Source organism: Gracilinanus agilis, chromosome 3 (assembly GCF_016433145.1).
Source record: "Gracilinanus agilis isolate LMUSP501 chromosome 3, AgileGrace, whole genome shotgun sequence".
NCBI classification, from domain to species: domain Eukaryota; kingdom Metazoa; phylum Chordata; class Mammalia; order Didelphimorphia; family Didelphidae; genus Gracilinanus; species Gracilinanus agilis.
Genome location: NC_058132.1, coordinates 666770085 through 666787393, shown reverse-complemented (window position 1 = coordinate 666787393; position 17309 = coordinate 666770085). Strand labels below are relative to the sequence as shown.

General features: G+C 37.2%; 1 protein-coding gene across 1 annotated transcript in view; it reads left to right on the top strand.

The window, feature by feature from the left end:
- WDR49 (WD repeat domain 49) overlaps positions 1–14780 on the top strand; it is a 163487-nt gene extending 148707 nt beyond the window's left edge. Inside the window, exon 17 of the mRNA XM_044669542.1 lies at positions 14635–14780. Within this exon, the coding sequence (XP_044525477.1) occupies positions 14635–14780 (146 nt within the window). The remainder of the gene's footprint in view (positions 1–14634) is intronic.
- The last annotated feature ends 2529 nt before the right edge of the window (positions 14781–17309 follow it).

Below are 17309 nucleotides of genomic sequence, written 5' to 3'. Positions count from 1 at the left end.
CAAATAATATGATGGTCTACTTAAAAAATCCTAGAGAATCAACTAAAATGTTAGTAGAAATAATCAACAACTTTAGCAAAGTTGCAGGATACAAAATAAACCCACATAAATCATCAGCATTTCTATATATTTATAACACATCTCAGCAGGAATAATAGTTAGAAAGAGAAATGCAATTTAAAATCATACTACACAATATAAAATACTTATGAATCTATCTACCAAAACAAAGATGGGAATTATACGAACACAACTACAAAACACTTCCCACACAATTAAAGGTAGATCTAAACAATTGGAAAAACATTGAGTGCTCATGGGTAAGATGAGCTAACATAATAAAAATGACCATCCGACTCAAATTAATTTACTTATTTAGTGTCATGCCTATCAAACTACCAAGAAATTTTTTCACTGAATTAGAAAAAAATATAACAAAGTTCATTTGAAGAACAAAAGATTAAGAATATCAAGGAAATAATAAAAAAATGTGAAGGAAGGTGGCCTAGCAGTACCAGATCTTAAACTGTACTATAAAGCAGTAGTCATCAAAACAATATGGTACTAGTGAAGAGACAGAAGGGAAGATCAGTAGAATATACTTGGGGTAAGTGACCTCAGCAAGACAGTTTATGATAAACCCAAAGAGTCCAGCTTTTGGGACAAAAACCCACTATTTGACAAAAACTGCTGGGAAAATTGGAAAACAATATGGGAGAAATTAGCTTTAGATCAACATCTCACACCCTACACCAAGATAAATTCAGAATGGGTGAATGACTTGAATAAAATAAGGAAACTATAAATAAATGAACTGAGCATAGAATAGTATATTTGTCAGATCTTTGGGAAAGGAAAATTTTTAAAACCAAAAAAGAGTTAGAAAAAAATTACAAAATGTAAAATAAATAATTTTGATTACATTAAATTAAAAAGGTTTTGCACAAACAAAACCAATGCAACCAAAATTAGAAGGGCAGCAAAAATTGGGAAAAATCTTTATAACAAAAACTCTGACAAAGGTCTAATTACTCAAAAATATAAGGAGCTAAACCAATTGTACAAAAAAAATCAAGCCATTCCCCACTTGATAAATGGGCAAGGTATATGAATAGGTAATTTTCAGATAAAGAAATCAAAACTATCAATAAGCACATGATAAAGTGTTCTAAATCTCTTGTAATTAGAAAAATGCAAATCAAACCAACTCTGAAGTACCACCTCACATCTAGCAGATTAGCTAAAATGACAGTAGGGGAGAGTATTGAATGTTGGAGGGGATGTCGCAAAATTGGGACATTAATGCATTTCTGGTAAAGTTGTGAATTGATCCAACCTTTCTGGATGGCAATTTGGAACTATGCCCAAAGGGATTTAAAGACAATATGCCCTTTGATACAGCCATAGCACTGCTTGGTTTATACCCCAAAGAGATAATAAGGAAAGAGACTTGTACAAAAATATTTATAACCACGCTCTTTGTGGTGGCAAAAAAATTGGAAAATGAGGGAATATCCTTTGATTGGGGAATGGCTGAACAAATTGTGGTATCTGTTGGTGATGGAATATTATTGTGCTCAAAGGAATAAAGAACTGGAGAAATTCCATGTGAACTGGAAAGACCTCAAGGAACTGATGTAGAATGAAAGTTGCTGATCCAGGAGAACATTGTACACAAAGACTGATACACTATGGTACAATCGAACAGAACAGACTTCTCTACTAGCAGCAAAGCAAGGATCCAGAGCAAGGCTGAGGGACTTATGAGAAAGAAAACTAGCCCCATTCAGAGGAAAAATGGTGGGAGGAGAAACACAGAAGAAAAACAACTGCTCGAACACATGGGCTGATGGGGATATTATTGGGGATGTAGATACTAAACTATCACCCTAGTGCAACTATCAATAATATGGAAATAGGTCTTGATCAATGATAAATGTAAAACCCAGTGGAATTGGGTGTCAGCTATGGGGAGTGGGTGGGGTTTGGGTTAGAGGGAAAGAACATGAATTGTGTAACCATGGGAAAATATTCTAAATAAAAAAAAATTTAAAAAGTTAGGTACTGGCAAAGTGTGTCTGAGGCAGACCAAAGTGACTAAAGCTTTAACCCTGTTTCATTAAGTTGGAGAGTCTGTTTTGCTCTACAAATCTTCCATTCTGTAAGAATTGACTGTATTTCATTACATAAATATTTACTAAGTACCTACTATGTGTCAGAACTGTTCTAAGCTCCAGGCTTGCCCGGATAAAAACAGCTAGTAAAATATTTGAGGAGTTTCTCCCCAGAAAGGGGACAATTAGAGTCAAGGGGCTGATTCCTTAACAGCAAAGCAATTTGTTATGCCCAGCAGGATTACAGAGGCTGTTACATTTTAATTACTTTCAATTCAGGGCAAATCCTGTCACAGCTTTCTTAAATAATTTCATCTCTTGCACTTCCTTGGTATCAAATAATTAGAGGCAATCCATCCCCTTCCTGATAAAGCCTAGAGAAGGGAAATGTTTGTCTAATATCAACAAGGTAGCAAGTGGGTATTGCCCCCGAGTCTGGGTTCTTTCCTCTACTGTACCATGCATTACCAAAATTGTTTGGACTGTCAGATCTTCAAGTAGTTCCTTCTCATTTGCAAGGCTCGAATCAGGTCAGCCACCTAAGGCTGAACCCAGCAGGGCAGGCACATTCTTGTTGGACAAACTATTGGGAATCATTTCAAAGAAGCAAGATTCTCAAAAGAAGGGATTTCTAGGCATAGGCACAACATCAATAAAAACAGGACCGAGATGGAAATGAACCCTTGGTTCCTTCTGCTCTAATTCCCCAGGGAAATGTGACATGCCAATATGTGAACGTTCTCTGGCTGAAGTCTGACACTGGTCTGGCTTTGATAAGTCCTCCTAAATTTTAAAGTTGTATCAAGCTCCAAGAATTAATCTGGAGGATAGCTAGGTGGCTCAGTGGCTCAAGAGCCAGACTTAGAGATGAGAGTTTCAGGGTTGGTGTGACACTGGACAAGTCACTTCACCCCTTTTGCTTCAGTTTCCTCAGCTATAAACTGAGCTAGAGAAGGAAATGGCAAACCACTCCAGTATTTTAGCTTTGTAGCCCTGGGCAAACTTCACCCCGTTTGCCTCAGTTTCCTCATCTGTAAAATAAGCTGGAGAAGGAAATGGCAAACCATTCTAGTATCTTTGCCAAGAAAACCCCAAATGGGGTCATGAAGAATCAGACAGAATGGAAACGACTGAACAACAATAACAAGAATAATACTGGCCCCAGACAACATTGTGAAGTTGGTCAAGTTTGCTTTTGGGATATAGTTATGGCTAACTCATCCTAATCTGCCCTCAACCTTGTGGGTCTGAGATTCCAGGTCCTGTGCCAAGACCATGCAGCTACACCCAAGCTCTTTTGGAGATGTGGGGCCAGCTGTGATGTGGGGGAATCCTCTCCTGTCCATTGCTCTAGCTCAGGCTCCCAGACCTGCAATTTGTTTTTGTAGTTCTTGTTCAGGCATTTTCAGGTCAGTCTGAATTCCTATGACACTGTGGATCGTACTATCCATGGGATGTTTTCTTGGCCATTTCCTTCTCCAATAGATTAAGGCACACGGAGTTTAAGTGACTGGTCCTGGTTTAAAACAGCTAATAGTGCCTGAAGCTAGGCTGGAACTCAAGTCTTTCTTGACTCTAGATCCAGTTCTCTATCCACTGAGCCATCTACCTACCTCCAAAACAGAACAAAACCTGAATTAAAAAACAAACCAACAACTTTATTCTGAAAAGAGGTCCACTGCCAAAGGGGACCAAGACAAGGTAAATAAAGCCTTGGTTTAAACCAGTGGTTCCCAAACTTTTCTGGCCTACCGCCCCCTTTCAAGAAAAAATATTACTTAGTGCTCCCTGGAAATTATGAAACTATTTATTGAACTCAGAATAGAATGTAATACAAAAAAAGTGTGGCCATCACCACCTCCATGGATCACTGCAGCACCCACCAGGGGGCAGTGGCACCCACTTTGGGAATTACTGGTTTAAACCAAGATCTATTTTAATGAGCACCATTGTTGTATTTGTTTTTTTCATTTGTGTCTGACTCTTCATGACCCTACACGGGGTTTTCTTTGTAGAGATACTGGAGTGGTTTGCCATTTCCTTCTCTAGCTCATTTTTCAGAGAAGGAAGCTGAGGCAACCATGGCTAAGTGACTTGCACAGGGTCACATAGCTACCAAGTGCCTAAGGCCAGATTTGAACTTAGAAAGTGGAGATTCTTGGTTTTAAAATCTTTCCTTTCCCAGAGATCTGACAAGTATACTATTCTATGTTCACTTAATTTACTTACAGTTTCCTTCTTTATATTCAAGTCTTTCAGCCATTCTGAATTTATCTTGGTGTAGGGTGTGAGATGTTGATCCAAACCTAATCTCTCCCATATTGGTTTCCAATTTTCCCAGCAGTTTTTGTCAAATAGTGGGTTTTTGTCCCAAAGGTTGGGCTCTTTGGGTTTATCATACACTGTTTTGGTGATGTCACTTACCTGAAGTCTATTCCACTGACCATCCCTTCCATCTCTTAGCCAGTACCATATTGTTTTGATGACTGCTGCTTTATAGTATAGTTTAATATCTGGTACTGCAAGGCCACCTTCCTTCACGTTTTTTTTTCATTATTTCCCTTGATATTCTTGATCTTTTGTTCTTCCAAATAAACTTTGTTATAGTTTTTTCTAATTCAGTAAAAATAGTTTTTTGGTAGTTTGATAGGTATGGCTATTACTAAATGAGTAAATTAATTTGGGTAGAATTGTCATTTTTTTATGTTAGCTCGTCCTACCCATGAGCAGTCAATGTTTTTCCAGTTGTTTAGATCTAGTTTTAATTGTTTGGAAAGTGTTTTGTAGTAGACAATATGGTAGAGACAATAAAAAATTAAATATATAAAAAAGCAAGCTATATGCAGGAAAATTATGAAATAATAGATGGAAGACACTGGAATCAAAAGCAGTTCCTACTGAAGGTGGCATTTTAGTTGCGAATATAAAAACAATTCAGAGAGGTTGGTTGTTGGAGTAGCAAAGAAAGAACATTCCATGCTTGTAGGATTCTCAGAACCAAAAGATGGAGTAGCTAATGAACCTTGAAGATCTTAGGATAATCAAAATTGTAAGTGAGGCAAGGTGTAAATAGAGAGAGGGGCTCTCCTGGTTTGTCTCCATAAGCTATGCCATGATACTAGTGATGATTTTCATGTAAGCAACTACAAGAAGAAAAAAAGAAAATAAGACAGTCATTACTAAGCATGAAAGTTAAGAATTGGTTTCCTTGGTACTCATGGAAGGTTAAAAGTCCTAGATGGAAACTTGGGCTTCTCTTGTTGATAAACTGTTCTCTGAGTTTCAACTCTTTAGAGTAATCTGCTGGACTCCTGACTCCCATCTATTTAGGTGCAGGTTTTAGGAAATCTTTTCTCAATGAGGGTCACAATGCTTTCAATCCATAGCTGAGATCTTGTACTCTTCTCTCTGGAGAACTTTAGAATCAGTTGTGACACATGGAAGAAAATGGCGCAAGACTATCCCTCATGGTGTATTCACATCAAAGAAGATATGGCGATCCATGAGCAAAACAGAATTGCAGTAGCTCAAAGGAAATATGAGATGTATAAATTCAGAGACATTTCCATCCCAAATATTTCTATGGTTTATGAGTGTTCAACCTGCGTTAGAAACTTCCTTATATTGCTGCTATCAGCCACAGTTGGACACATTGCACATTGACTCGTTACGATCCTCTTCAAGTAGGAAGGACACCAACAAACTAACCATTATATCATTCTGCATTTCCGAGATACCTCCTTGATGGTAGAGATGGTTTTCTCCTTGCTTCCTCAGGGCTTGGCACAGTACTTGGCACGTAGAAGCCCTTAACAATTGCTTTTTGTATAGCATTGATTGATGATAATTCAACCAGCTCTTGGGTTACTGCACATGACTTTTAAAATGTTCTGCTTGGTTTTTGTTTCTGATGTTTTCACTTCAGCTACTCATTTCTTCACAAGGAATAAACCCTCGGATCAAAAATTCATTGCTAGAAAAGAAGATTAAAAATGACAATTATTTATACACTCTTGATATTCACGATCATTCTAACTTGAAGTTAATCCTTCACCCCATGTTTAACATTAATTCATGCAATCTGAATGAGGATGGTAAGGGAGAGAGTGTTTGGCAGTAGTACAGTTTAGAAGAGATGTTTGCCTGATTGCCATTCTGTTTTCTAAATCATAACTTTCAGAACCTGCCATAATTTTCAGCTGTTTTATGAGCTCTCTGATTTTTTAGGGTTTTTTTCCCTGAGAATTTTATGCCCTTTCTCTATTTCTTTTCCTTCTTTTGAAACTGAAAGGATCATTGGCACTCCCTCTATGGCTTTCTAGCTGTCCTCATTGGGTGCTTAAATAGCATGAAGTTTCACATACTTTGTTCCCAAACTTGAAAACAGCTGAGACCCAGCTCTTGGTCAGGCTTTGTCCTTAGAGAAACTTTAAGTCTTCCAGGATAGAGAAATTAGGATGTTTGGAATATCTCAGAGAAATCTAGTTTTGTGCATGGAATACATTTGCTTACTTTAAGGGACTTCCTTAAGTCAACAAGGTGGTAGGAGGAGGATGATCTAGATGAGGTGTTCTTAACTTGATTAGATTTCAGAGGATCTATGACCTTGGATGGGTAAAAGAAAACTCATATCTTTATTTGAGCATAATTGTCTTCCTTTATAATTCTATGTATTTTATGCATTTAAAATATTCTATAAATTGGTCCATAGGCTTCATTGGATTGTCAAAGGGGTCCATGACATTAAAAAAAAAAGGTTTAGAAGTCTTGGGCTAGATGATCCCTTAGGGACTTCCAGCTTTATAATTATGATACAGTGATCTGAATGAGGAGCAGGGCCAAGGTAATTAGAGCTGACATTTACATACCACTTTACAAATATCAACTTAAATGATTCCTAAAATGGCCCTGTGGGAACACATGTTGTCATCTACATTTTTTCAGATGAGGAAATAGAGGGGTGAAATGCCTTAGCTCATGGGCACACAACTAGTAAATGTCAAGGGTGAGATTTTAATCTGGGTCTCATTTCACTCAATGCCCAATAGTTTCTCCACTTTTTTTAGTAGCCTTTTATATTGTTGGGGTTAGGGAGAACACAGGGAGAGTCTGGAATGCTTAAGGGAATTGATTTTGTGCATAGGGCTAAATTGGGTGTTAGCTTCCGTTCACTGGCTAATCAGGTTACAAATACAGAAACTTAGAATAATTGAGCAATGGTCAAATTTTCACTGTCAATCAATGAATAATCATTTATCAAATGCCTGCTCTGCTAGACCCTGTAACAGAAGCTAAAGAAAAAAAGAAAAATATGTAATCTCTGACTTCAAGGAGATTCCATTCTATAACATATGTATATGGAGAATAAAGACAAAATAAAGGCATAGTAGTTAGATGGAAGGCACTGATAGCTGGGGGGGGGGTTGTATATTGAAGGAAGTGAGGGCTTCTATGAGGCCGAGATGAAGAACATGCACTTGAGGTATGGGAGACAAGTCACTAGTGAATAGGAAATTGAATGTCCCATATCAGAAATAGAGAGGACATTTTGGCTGGAATATATAATGAAAAGAGAATAATTTATGAGTTGTGTAGTGTTTTTATGTAAACCAGCGATTCCCGAAGTGGGCGCCACTGCCCCCTGGTGGCTGCTGTAGCGATCTAGGAAGGTGGTGATGGTCACAGGTGCATTTATCTTTCCTATTAATTGCTATTAAAATTTAAAAAAATTTATTTCCAGGGGCCCTAAGTAATATTTTTCTGGAAAAGGGGTGGTCGGCCAAAAATTTTGAAACCACTGACCATTTATTTGCTGCATAATTCTGGGATGTTGGGCTCACAAGAAGGCAATATGAAAAGATTTTGAGATGCCGTGCAATATATTAAAAAGCAAGTTGATTTTAGAGCACATATGTTCTTTTAAAATTTTTTTTAATATTTTATTTCAGTAACAAATTTACACATAAGTTTTCCAAGGTTACATGATTTATGTTTTCTTCCTCCCCTCTTCCCTTCCTGATTCTGGAGCTGACAATAATTCCACTGAGTTATACATATATTTTCACTTAAACCAATTTCCATATTATTCATTTTCATAATAATCTTATAAAACCAAAACCCCAAATCATATACCCAAATAAACATGTGATAAATAAAATGTTTTCATCTGCATTTCTGTAGAGCACATGTGTTCTGATCCTGACTGCCACTTTTATTTGTATAACCTTGGCCATCTAATTTGCTTCTCTGGCTTCTGTTTGGCTGCCTGTAAAATGAAATGGTTTAAGTAAATGATTTCTGAGGTCCCTGGTTCAGGTCCAAGTCTACAATCCTATGATTTCCTTTTATCTCTGCTCTAGGAGCAGAAGGACTTTATATCTTTACTTATGCAGTTTGCCAAAGATAAGGCATGAATTTTGCTATACAAAAATTCCCTAGTTTTAAAATTTAAATCAATAGCTGTTATTGCAACATAGAGTGAGAAGAAATTGATATAATTTATTTATCATGCATAATCTTTTTGTGGGTGTTTGGTCAGGATCACTATTGGGTGAGTAGGGATTGTGGATATGATCACTGATGCCTTTTGGCTATTGATTTTGGGAAATGTGGCTTTGGAAAACGTTAAGACAATGTCTCCTATTTTTTAATTTGACCAAATTCTTATCATGCCCACCCTCTCCTCCACCAAGTGCACTCTGTAATTTGGGTGAAACACTTGTTCCTGACTCAACTATCCAGCAGGTGCTGGCATTAGCATGTCAGTCCCAAGTGTGGCTATGCCATTAACTGCCTGTGTGATCTTGGACAAGTCATTACCTCTTTAGGTATCTCTTTTCTCATTTGAAGAAGTTGGATTCTGAAGTCTTTTTCATTTCTTTGTCTATGATGCTGGAAAGTGTTCCCTACAAAATGTTCGTCTATTTGAATCCCAGCAGCAACAAGGACATTTATGAGCAACTCTCATAAATTGAGTTCATTGGCTTCAAATGTCATTCCTCCAGACAGCCCTTCTGGACTTAGAATTCCCTATGTTTTCAAAGGGGACATTAGCAGTTTTGTAAGGGATGAATCCAAATGTTGACTAATGGAAACTGTATGCTATAGTGCTGGTTTTAGGAAAAAGAAAACACAGTGATTATCCCTTTGAGTGGTGCCACTTCATCCAGTATATTGATATTTTGTCTCACCATCTGCCCTCCCCTTCTGCCCTTCCAACTCCCCAACAATGTCATCTAACCTTATGGTACCATCTAAGGCTCTCTGGGCCTTCTGCCTTTCTGCTGATTCCTTAGGACTTCTAATCTTTTCCTTTTGTTCTGTAGCTGAACTTTCTGTTAGGCATCATTATCCTCAGTTAGAGTATGACCTACTTTTTCATTTGTATCCCTAGGTTTTAGCACACAATAAGTATTTCTTACATGATTTTTCATTAATTTATCTATTTCCTTTCCTTTTAATCAGATCAGTTTCTACTTTAGCTTTGTCTGGTATCATGATTGCTACTCCTCCTTTTCTTTTTACTTTATTTTTATTTTTTAAATTTAATTTTATTGATTAATTAGGAAAATTTTTCCATGGTTACATGATTCATGTTCTTTTCCTCCTCCCCTCCCGTAGCCAACATGCAATTCCACTGGATTTTACATGTGTCATTGATCAAGACCTATTTCCATATTATTGATATTTGTACTGGGGTGATCATTGAGAGTTTACATCCCCAATATATCTGCATCAACCCATGTGATCAAGCAGTTGTGTTTCTCCTCCCACAGCTATTTCTCTGGATGTGGATACCATTCTTTCTCATAAGTTCCTCAGAAATGTCCTGGATCCTTGCATTGCTGCTAGTGGAGAAGTCAATTACATTTGATTTTACCACAGTGTATCAGTCTGTGTACAATGTTCTCCTGGTTCTGCTCCTTTCACTCTGCATCAATTCCTGAAGGTTGTTCCAGTTCACATGGAATTCCTCCAGTTGATTATTCCTTTGAGTACAATAGTATTCCATCACCAACAGATACCACAGTTTGTTTAGCCATTCCCCAATCAAAGGGCATCCCCTCATTTTCCAATTTTTTGCCACCACAAAGAGCGTGGCTATAAATATTTTTGTACAAGTCTTTTTCCTTATTATCTCTTTGGGGTATGAACCCAGCAGTGGTATGACTGGATCAAAGGGCAGACAGTCTTTTAAAGCCCTTTGGGCATAGTTCCAAATTGCCATCCAGAATGGTTGGATCAATTCACAACTCCACAAGCAATGCATTAATGTCCCTATTTTGCCTCATCCCCTCCAACATTTATTACTTTCCTCTGATGTCATGCTTTTTTTACTTTAGATGATGCATAAGAAATTCTACTCCAGCCTTTCACCTTGAATCCCTATGTGTCAGCCTGTCTCAAATGTATTTCTTGTAAACAACACATAGTAAGATTCTGTTTTTTTAATCCATTCTGCTATCCACTTCTGTTTCATGGGTGAGTTCATCCCATTCACATTCAGCATTATGATTACTACCTGTGTATTGCCCTTCATCCCATTATTTCCTTTAGATCCTGCTCTATTTCCTTTCACTCTGTTCCTCCTCACCAATATTTTGCTTTTTGTCACCCCACCACTTCCCTCTCCCTCCAATTACTTCCTCCTTCCCTGTTATATTCCCTTTTTACTTCTCTGTAAGATAAGATAGAATTCTATACCCCACTGTATATACTTGTTTTTTTTCCACTATGAGCTAATTACAATGAGAGTAAAATTTAAGCATTGCCCATTACCACCCTTATCCTCCTCTTTATATATAATGATTTTTCTTGCCACTTAATGTTATAGAATTTACTCCATTGTATTTCTTCAATTTTCTCTTAATGCAACCTTCTCTTTTAGCCATTGATTTTTTGTACATATCAATCATATGCATACATATATCATATACATCAAATTATCACAATCAACTTAATTCCCCACCCTCTTTCTGAATAAATTCCTTCTATCTTCTCTACCACTAAAAGTAATTTTTGAGAATGACAGATATTCTCTTTTCATGTAGACATATCAACATTTTGACTTTAATGAGACCCTTAAATTTTCTCTTTCTTATTTACTTTTTTGGGCTTCTCTTGTGTCTCATGTTTGAACTTCAAATTTTTTATTTAGGTCTTGCTTATTCCTCAGGAATTCTTGGAAATCTTATTGATTTTCCTTTGGTGGATAGGTGACTCTGGGTTGTAAACACAAATCTTTCACCTTCCTGAATACCATAATCCATGACTTTTTATCCTTTAATGTAGAAGACACTAGGTCTTGTGTGATCCTGATTGTAGCGCCATTGTAATTGAATTATTTCTTGATGGCTGTTTGAAGGGTTTTCTCCTTAGTGTGTTGGCTCTTGAATTTAGCTATTACATTCCTAGAAGTTGTCATTTGAGGATTTCTTTCTGCAGGTGATCTGTGAATTTTTTCAATTTCAATTTTATTCTCCTGCTCAAGGATCTCTGGGCAGTTATCTTTGATAATTTCTTATAATATGATGTCCAAGGTTTTTTCTTGATCATGGGGTTCAGGTAGTCAAATAATATTCAAATTGTCTCTCCTGCATCTATTTTCTAGGTCAGTTTTTTTTCAATAAGATATTTCATGTTTTCCTCTGTTTTTTCATTCCTTTGATACTCATTTCTTGTTTCTCAATTCCTAATGAAATCATTAGTTTCTAGATGGTCAAGTCTGATTTTTTAAGACCTAGTTTTCCTCTGTCAGTTTTTGATTCTCCTTTTTCAGTTGACCCATTTATTCTTACATTACTTTCCTTTCTCCTTACATCACTTTAATTTCTCTTTCTAACTTTTCATCTGTCTTTCTTAATTGGTTTTTGAAGTCTTTTTTGAGCTCTTCCAGAATCTGTGTCCAATCCATATTTTTCTTTTGGACTTTGCATGTTTTTGCTTTGTTTTCACTGTCCCCTTCTGTATCTGTACCTTGATCTTTGTCTCCATAAAAATTCTTTAGTTAGGTGGGGTTTTTTGTTGTTTGTTCATTTTTCCTATCTAATTATAGGTAGTCTCTGTTTTCTTTGGAGTTAGGGTATCCTCTTAAACTTCAGTTCTTCCTTGATGCTATTCTTAAATTATTTTCTGCCTTTTTATCAGTTTCAGTTCTTGGAGGGTGATATGATTGTCTGAGGTTTGAGAGCTCTGAGAGACCCCTTCCCCTGCTGATTCAATTGAACCTTAACATCATGATAACTCAAAGACTTGCCTTAGGCTTGGTTGTAAGTTTTGGGTCTTACTTTGATTTTGATCAGATCAGGAACTACTTAAATTGTAGAATGGGGCTTAGGTGCAAGTTTTTGGTCTTACTGTGTACATATTCTAATCTGGCACACCCTTGATTGCCCTGTCTTGGAGCTCCACCCTTAAGGTTAAGCAAAAAGATCTGGGGTCCCCTCTTAGTAATATCAGCCACCCCAAACTGCAATCCATATCCTCATCCCAAACTTAGACTGGGACTACTGGCTTTCATCTGGGCTCACATGTATCAGCCCACTTTAGTGCAGACTTCCCTGGGCTGGGACTCCTGACTTTTCCACAAGTTTTAAATTTCAAGGGATATGGATTGGCCTGGACCTTTACTTACTCCAGGCAAGATTTCAAGATCTGAATTTTAGCTTGGGATTAGGTTCTGAACCTGGGACAGCAGATGTGGGGTAGGGGTGTGTGGCTTGCTCTTGGATTGCTCTTCATTCCTTCCTACAATCTCTCACTGACTCTGCTCCCCTCTCACCCCAGTGCCCCAGATGTTCTTTGCCTACCTCTGGGTTTTTCTTTTCTTGAAAATTCTTTTACTCTGTCTCCTTGCTGGTTCTTTTACTCCTGTATTCATTTTGTGCTGATATTAAAATATTGGTTGAAGAGGATTCTCATGGTGACTCAGAGCTACACTGGTTTACTCCACCATCTTGGCTCTGTCTATTTATCTATTTCCTTAAATGAGAGGCCTCTAATTAGGTCTTATTTTGTTCTTATCAGATGACCTTGGCTTTTTCCAAAAGCTATGGCATTAGAGGGGCAGCTATGTAGTGCAATGAAAATTGTTCAAGGCCTGGTGTCAAGAAGACTAGAGTTAAAATCCAGCCTAAGACCCTTACTCTCTGTATGATCCTAGATAAATCACTTAATCTTGTTTGCCTCAGTTCTTTATCTATAAAATGACCTAGAGCAAGAAATGGCAAATCACTCCAGTATCTTTGCAAGAAAATCCCAAGTGTGGACATGAAGAGTCAGGAACAACTGAAATTATTGGACAACATGGCATTAGAGTCCAGGATTTGGGTTCACAATGGCTTGAGGAGGGAAGACAGGATGATAGAATGGATCCTAGATTAAAAATTAAAAGACTTGAGTTAAAGCTCCTGCTCTACCATATACTGTAATTGGTACAACTCTGGACAAGTGGCTTCTTCTCTTTAGGACTTGCTTTCTTTATCTATAAAATGAGAGGGATGATTGCTTTCAAAGCACCCAAGATAAAACATGGTGCCTTCAGACAGTGAGGTGATGGACCAGGGTACTAAATGAGACAGATATGTTTGGACTTGATCAATGAGGAAATTTGTATTGCTTATCAATGTATGTTTATTATGGGGCATCTCCTGTCTCTTCCTATCCCTCTTTATCTCCTCCCCCTCTTCTTCTCCCTCTTCCTCTGCTTCTCTATCTCCCTCTCCTTTTCGCTCTTTCTTTTTGGCCAATGCACTTCATAAAACCAGTGGTGGAAATCTTGTTATCTGTGTCAATGAGAGAAACTTACACAGATGAAGTCCTAGTTTTATTCATTTTTTTTGAGGGATCAAAAAAATAATCAAAGTAGTCCACTCAACTGGGTAAAGTGCATTGATTCACCTAATCATAAAGCAAGAAGTAGAAATGAAATAAGAGGCCTAAATCTCTTCCTGAACGTGTGGTACACATTCTATATCTTTCCATGGCAACCCTGGTACCCATCCCTGGGGACAATCTGTACAATTTTTTTAGAGAACGCACAAAGTTGCAGATTAGAGTCTTTTTAAGGACCTGATTGCGCCAGGCACTCATTTGGCCATGCAAACGTTCAAATCGTAGTTTGATTACTTTAATTGCTTTACTTCTATAAAGGATAATTTGTTTTTTAGTTTTTTATGAGTCCTTGATAGCAGCATGTAGATTGAAAAGAATAAAGTTGGAATGGACTAACTCTTTTATTCCCCCATTCTTTAATGGCAGATCTTTGTATCATGATGAAGGCAATTTTGAAAAAATAAAATAAAAATTAGCTGTGTGGAATTTAGAATGCAAATGAAAATTAAGGTAATGGCAGAAGTTTAGAGACAATATCCTCAAGGCTAGCCTTTCTCCTCAAATTATATAAAAGCCAAAAGGTCTTTGTTTCAAGTATAATTTGATATTTTTGTTATCACTGCTTAATTTTTCCCAGATCTTTTACCAGACTCTAATTTTCATGTGGATTTTCTCATTGCCTTTGTAGCACTGAGAGCAGCATTTGATGAGAAAAGCCTGTTCCCCAAAGAAATCCTGGATCGGGAACGAAAAGCCAAGCAATTATGCCAGCAAACATGCAGTAGAGGAAAGATAAAAAGAAATCTGAAGCAAATATCACTGAAAGAAAAGTAAATCTTTTGTTACAGGAGGTAAGAGGAGAAACTACATATAAATATTAGAGAGAGAGAGAGAGAGAGAGAGAGAGAGAGAGAGAGAGAGAGAGAAATTTGCTCTAAGCCGCCATCTTCCCAGAAAAAGAGAGAGAGAGGGAGAGAGAGAGAGAAAGAGAAAGAGAGAGAGAGAGAGAGAGAGAAAGAGAGAAAGAAAGAATCCAGGAATCTCATTTATATTCTATTATTGTAAAACCTAGATGTTGAGAAAGGTCTTTCTTTTTGTTCATTTCATTATTTTGTGGTACTTTTTGCCTATTATTATTTGTCCCTACTAGATATTCAATAAAAGCTTCAGTGAAAGAGGAAAGGGGGGAAATGTTTTCTTTGGGGTGTTCTAGTCTTAAGCATCAATATAGAAGGGAATACTGGGCTTCTCAGAACAAATATCCAGCTAACCTTTAATAGATGTTGTTCTTACTACTACTGTGACCTGAACATGCCATCAAAGCTAATTTTCACTAAAAATATGCATTTATCTAATAATAATAATGACTTTTATTTATATAGTTCATGAAAGTTCATCAAACACAACATATAAGGCATCCCAAAAATCTTAGGAGAGTTTTAAACTTTAATAGCCATTATAGTTTTATTTATCATATGCTTATTTGTTATTTAATTATTATAACCTTACTTTTTATTTACTGTATGGTCATTATAGCATATATATATATTTTAATAGTCCATGATTACACTGCCACTTCTGGAATAATCAGGAATCTTTACTTGATCCTTTCAAAACACTCTGAGGTAAGGAGGTAAGGACTCCAGACATTTTTTATGCCCATTTGAATAATGAAGAGGTTAGAACTTAGAGCAGTTAAGGGATGTGCCTAGCTATAGACAACCAGCAAATGCCAGAAGCATAATTTGAAGTGAGAGGCTCCTGATTCTAAATTCAACTTTCCAGTTCCATGACCAGTTCACTTATTTCCTATTTATTTTAATAATTTACTCCAATCATGACATTTTACTGATTTCTAAGTGTATATTTTCCTGGTAATCCTTGAATCATTAAGTCAATTATGAGAATCATAAACATATATTTAGAACTGGAAATGACCTTGGAACATATGGATTCTAACCTTAAGTCTTCATTTTACAGAAGAGAATACTGAGGCACAGAAACATTAAGTAAATCTCTGAGGCAGAGTTTTTGGTTAGGTCTTCTTGGCTTCAGTTCTAGTGTAGTGCCCCATGCATTATACCATCAGCTTCCTGATGTAGCGATACATCCTTGATAGGAAACAAGTGAGCCCAGTCTGACTTCTGGATTTTTCTATGTAGTGACATAGAGTGGCAGGATAGAAATCTGCTTCAATGTTTCAGAGAGCAGTGATTTCATCTCTCTATGAAAATGGATCACACCCACAGTCCATTTTTCTCCATAGTCATTTGGAGCAATGACCTCTTCTTCCTGGCTATGAGTGATGTAGATGCCATTGGAAGAAGAGCTGAGTTACGCTGGTTAAATCATGAATTTGAAGCAAGGTTAGTAGCCTTCTGGGAGGAAAGTAGGAAAATAGCATCCAGCTAAAAAATATTTATTAAGTCCTTTGTCTATGCCAGACTCTATGCTAAGTACTGGGAATTCAAAGAAAAAAACAAAACAAAATAGTTCCTGCCTTCAAAGAACTTACATTCTAACTGAGAAGACAATAGACACATATTTTAGTTCATGTTGTTGTTGTTGAGTCATTTTTCAGTTATATTTGATTATTTGTGACCCCACTGGGAATTTTCCTGGCAAAATATTGGAGTGGTTTGCCATTTCCTTCTCCCTACCATTTTACAGGGGTCACATAACTAAGATATTGAGGTTGTTTACTATTTCCTTCTTCAACTCATTTTACAAGTGAGGAAACTGAGGCCAAATAAGGTTAAGTAACTTCCCAGGGTCACACAACTGGTGTCTGAACCTGGATTTGAACTCGGGAAGTTGAGTCTTCCTGATTTTAGACCTAACACTCTGTCTTCTCAGCCAGATCACTGTCCATATTAGTTTACAAAAGATACATGTTAGGGTTCGAACTCCCAATTTTATTCCTAGGAATACAAAAGGATTTTCTTTTAATAAAAGTACTAGTGAGTTTCTTTTGGTTCACTAGAAGTTCAAATTAGACCTATGATGTCTGCTAATGGCTTTACTCTCTATCCACTGAGCTACCTCACTGCCCTGCCACCATTTAAAGCATTTTAACACATTCAAAAAAGGATCCAGACTTTATCAGAGTGTCAAAGAGACCCATGACCCACAAAAAATAATGTAAGAAGCCCTGGGATACTGGAAAAATAATTGGCCTCAGAGTCAAGAACATCTGGTTCAAGTTAGCTCCAGGAGAAAAGAGGCCTGGGCCTTAGACATCTGGGTGACTATAAGCACATTACCTGACCTCTTCCTCCTCCCTCCTCCCTGTCTTCCCTCCTCCCTCCTCTTCCCCCTCCTCCTCCTCTTCATCCCCCCTCCCCCTCCCCCTCCTCCTCCCCT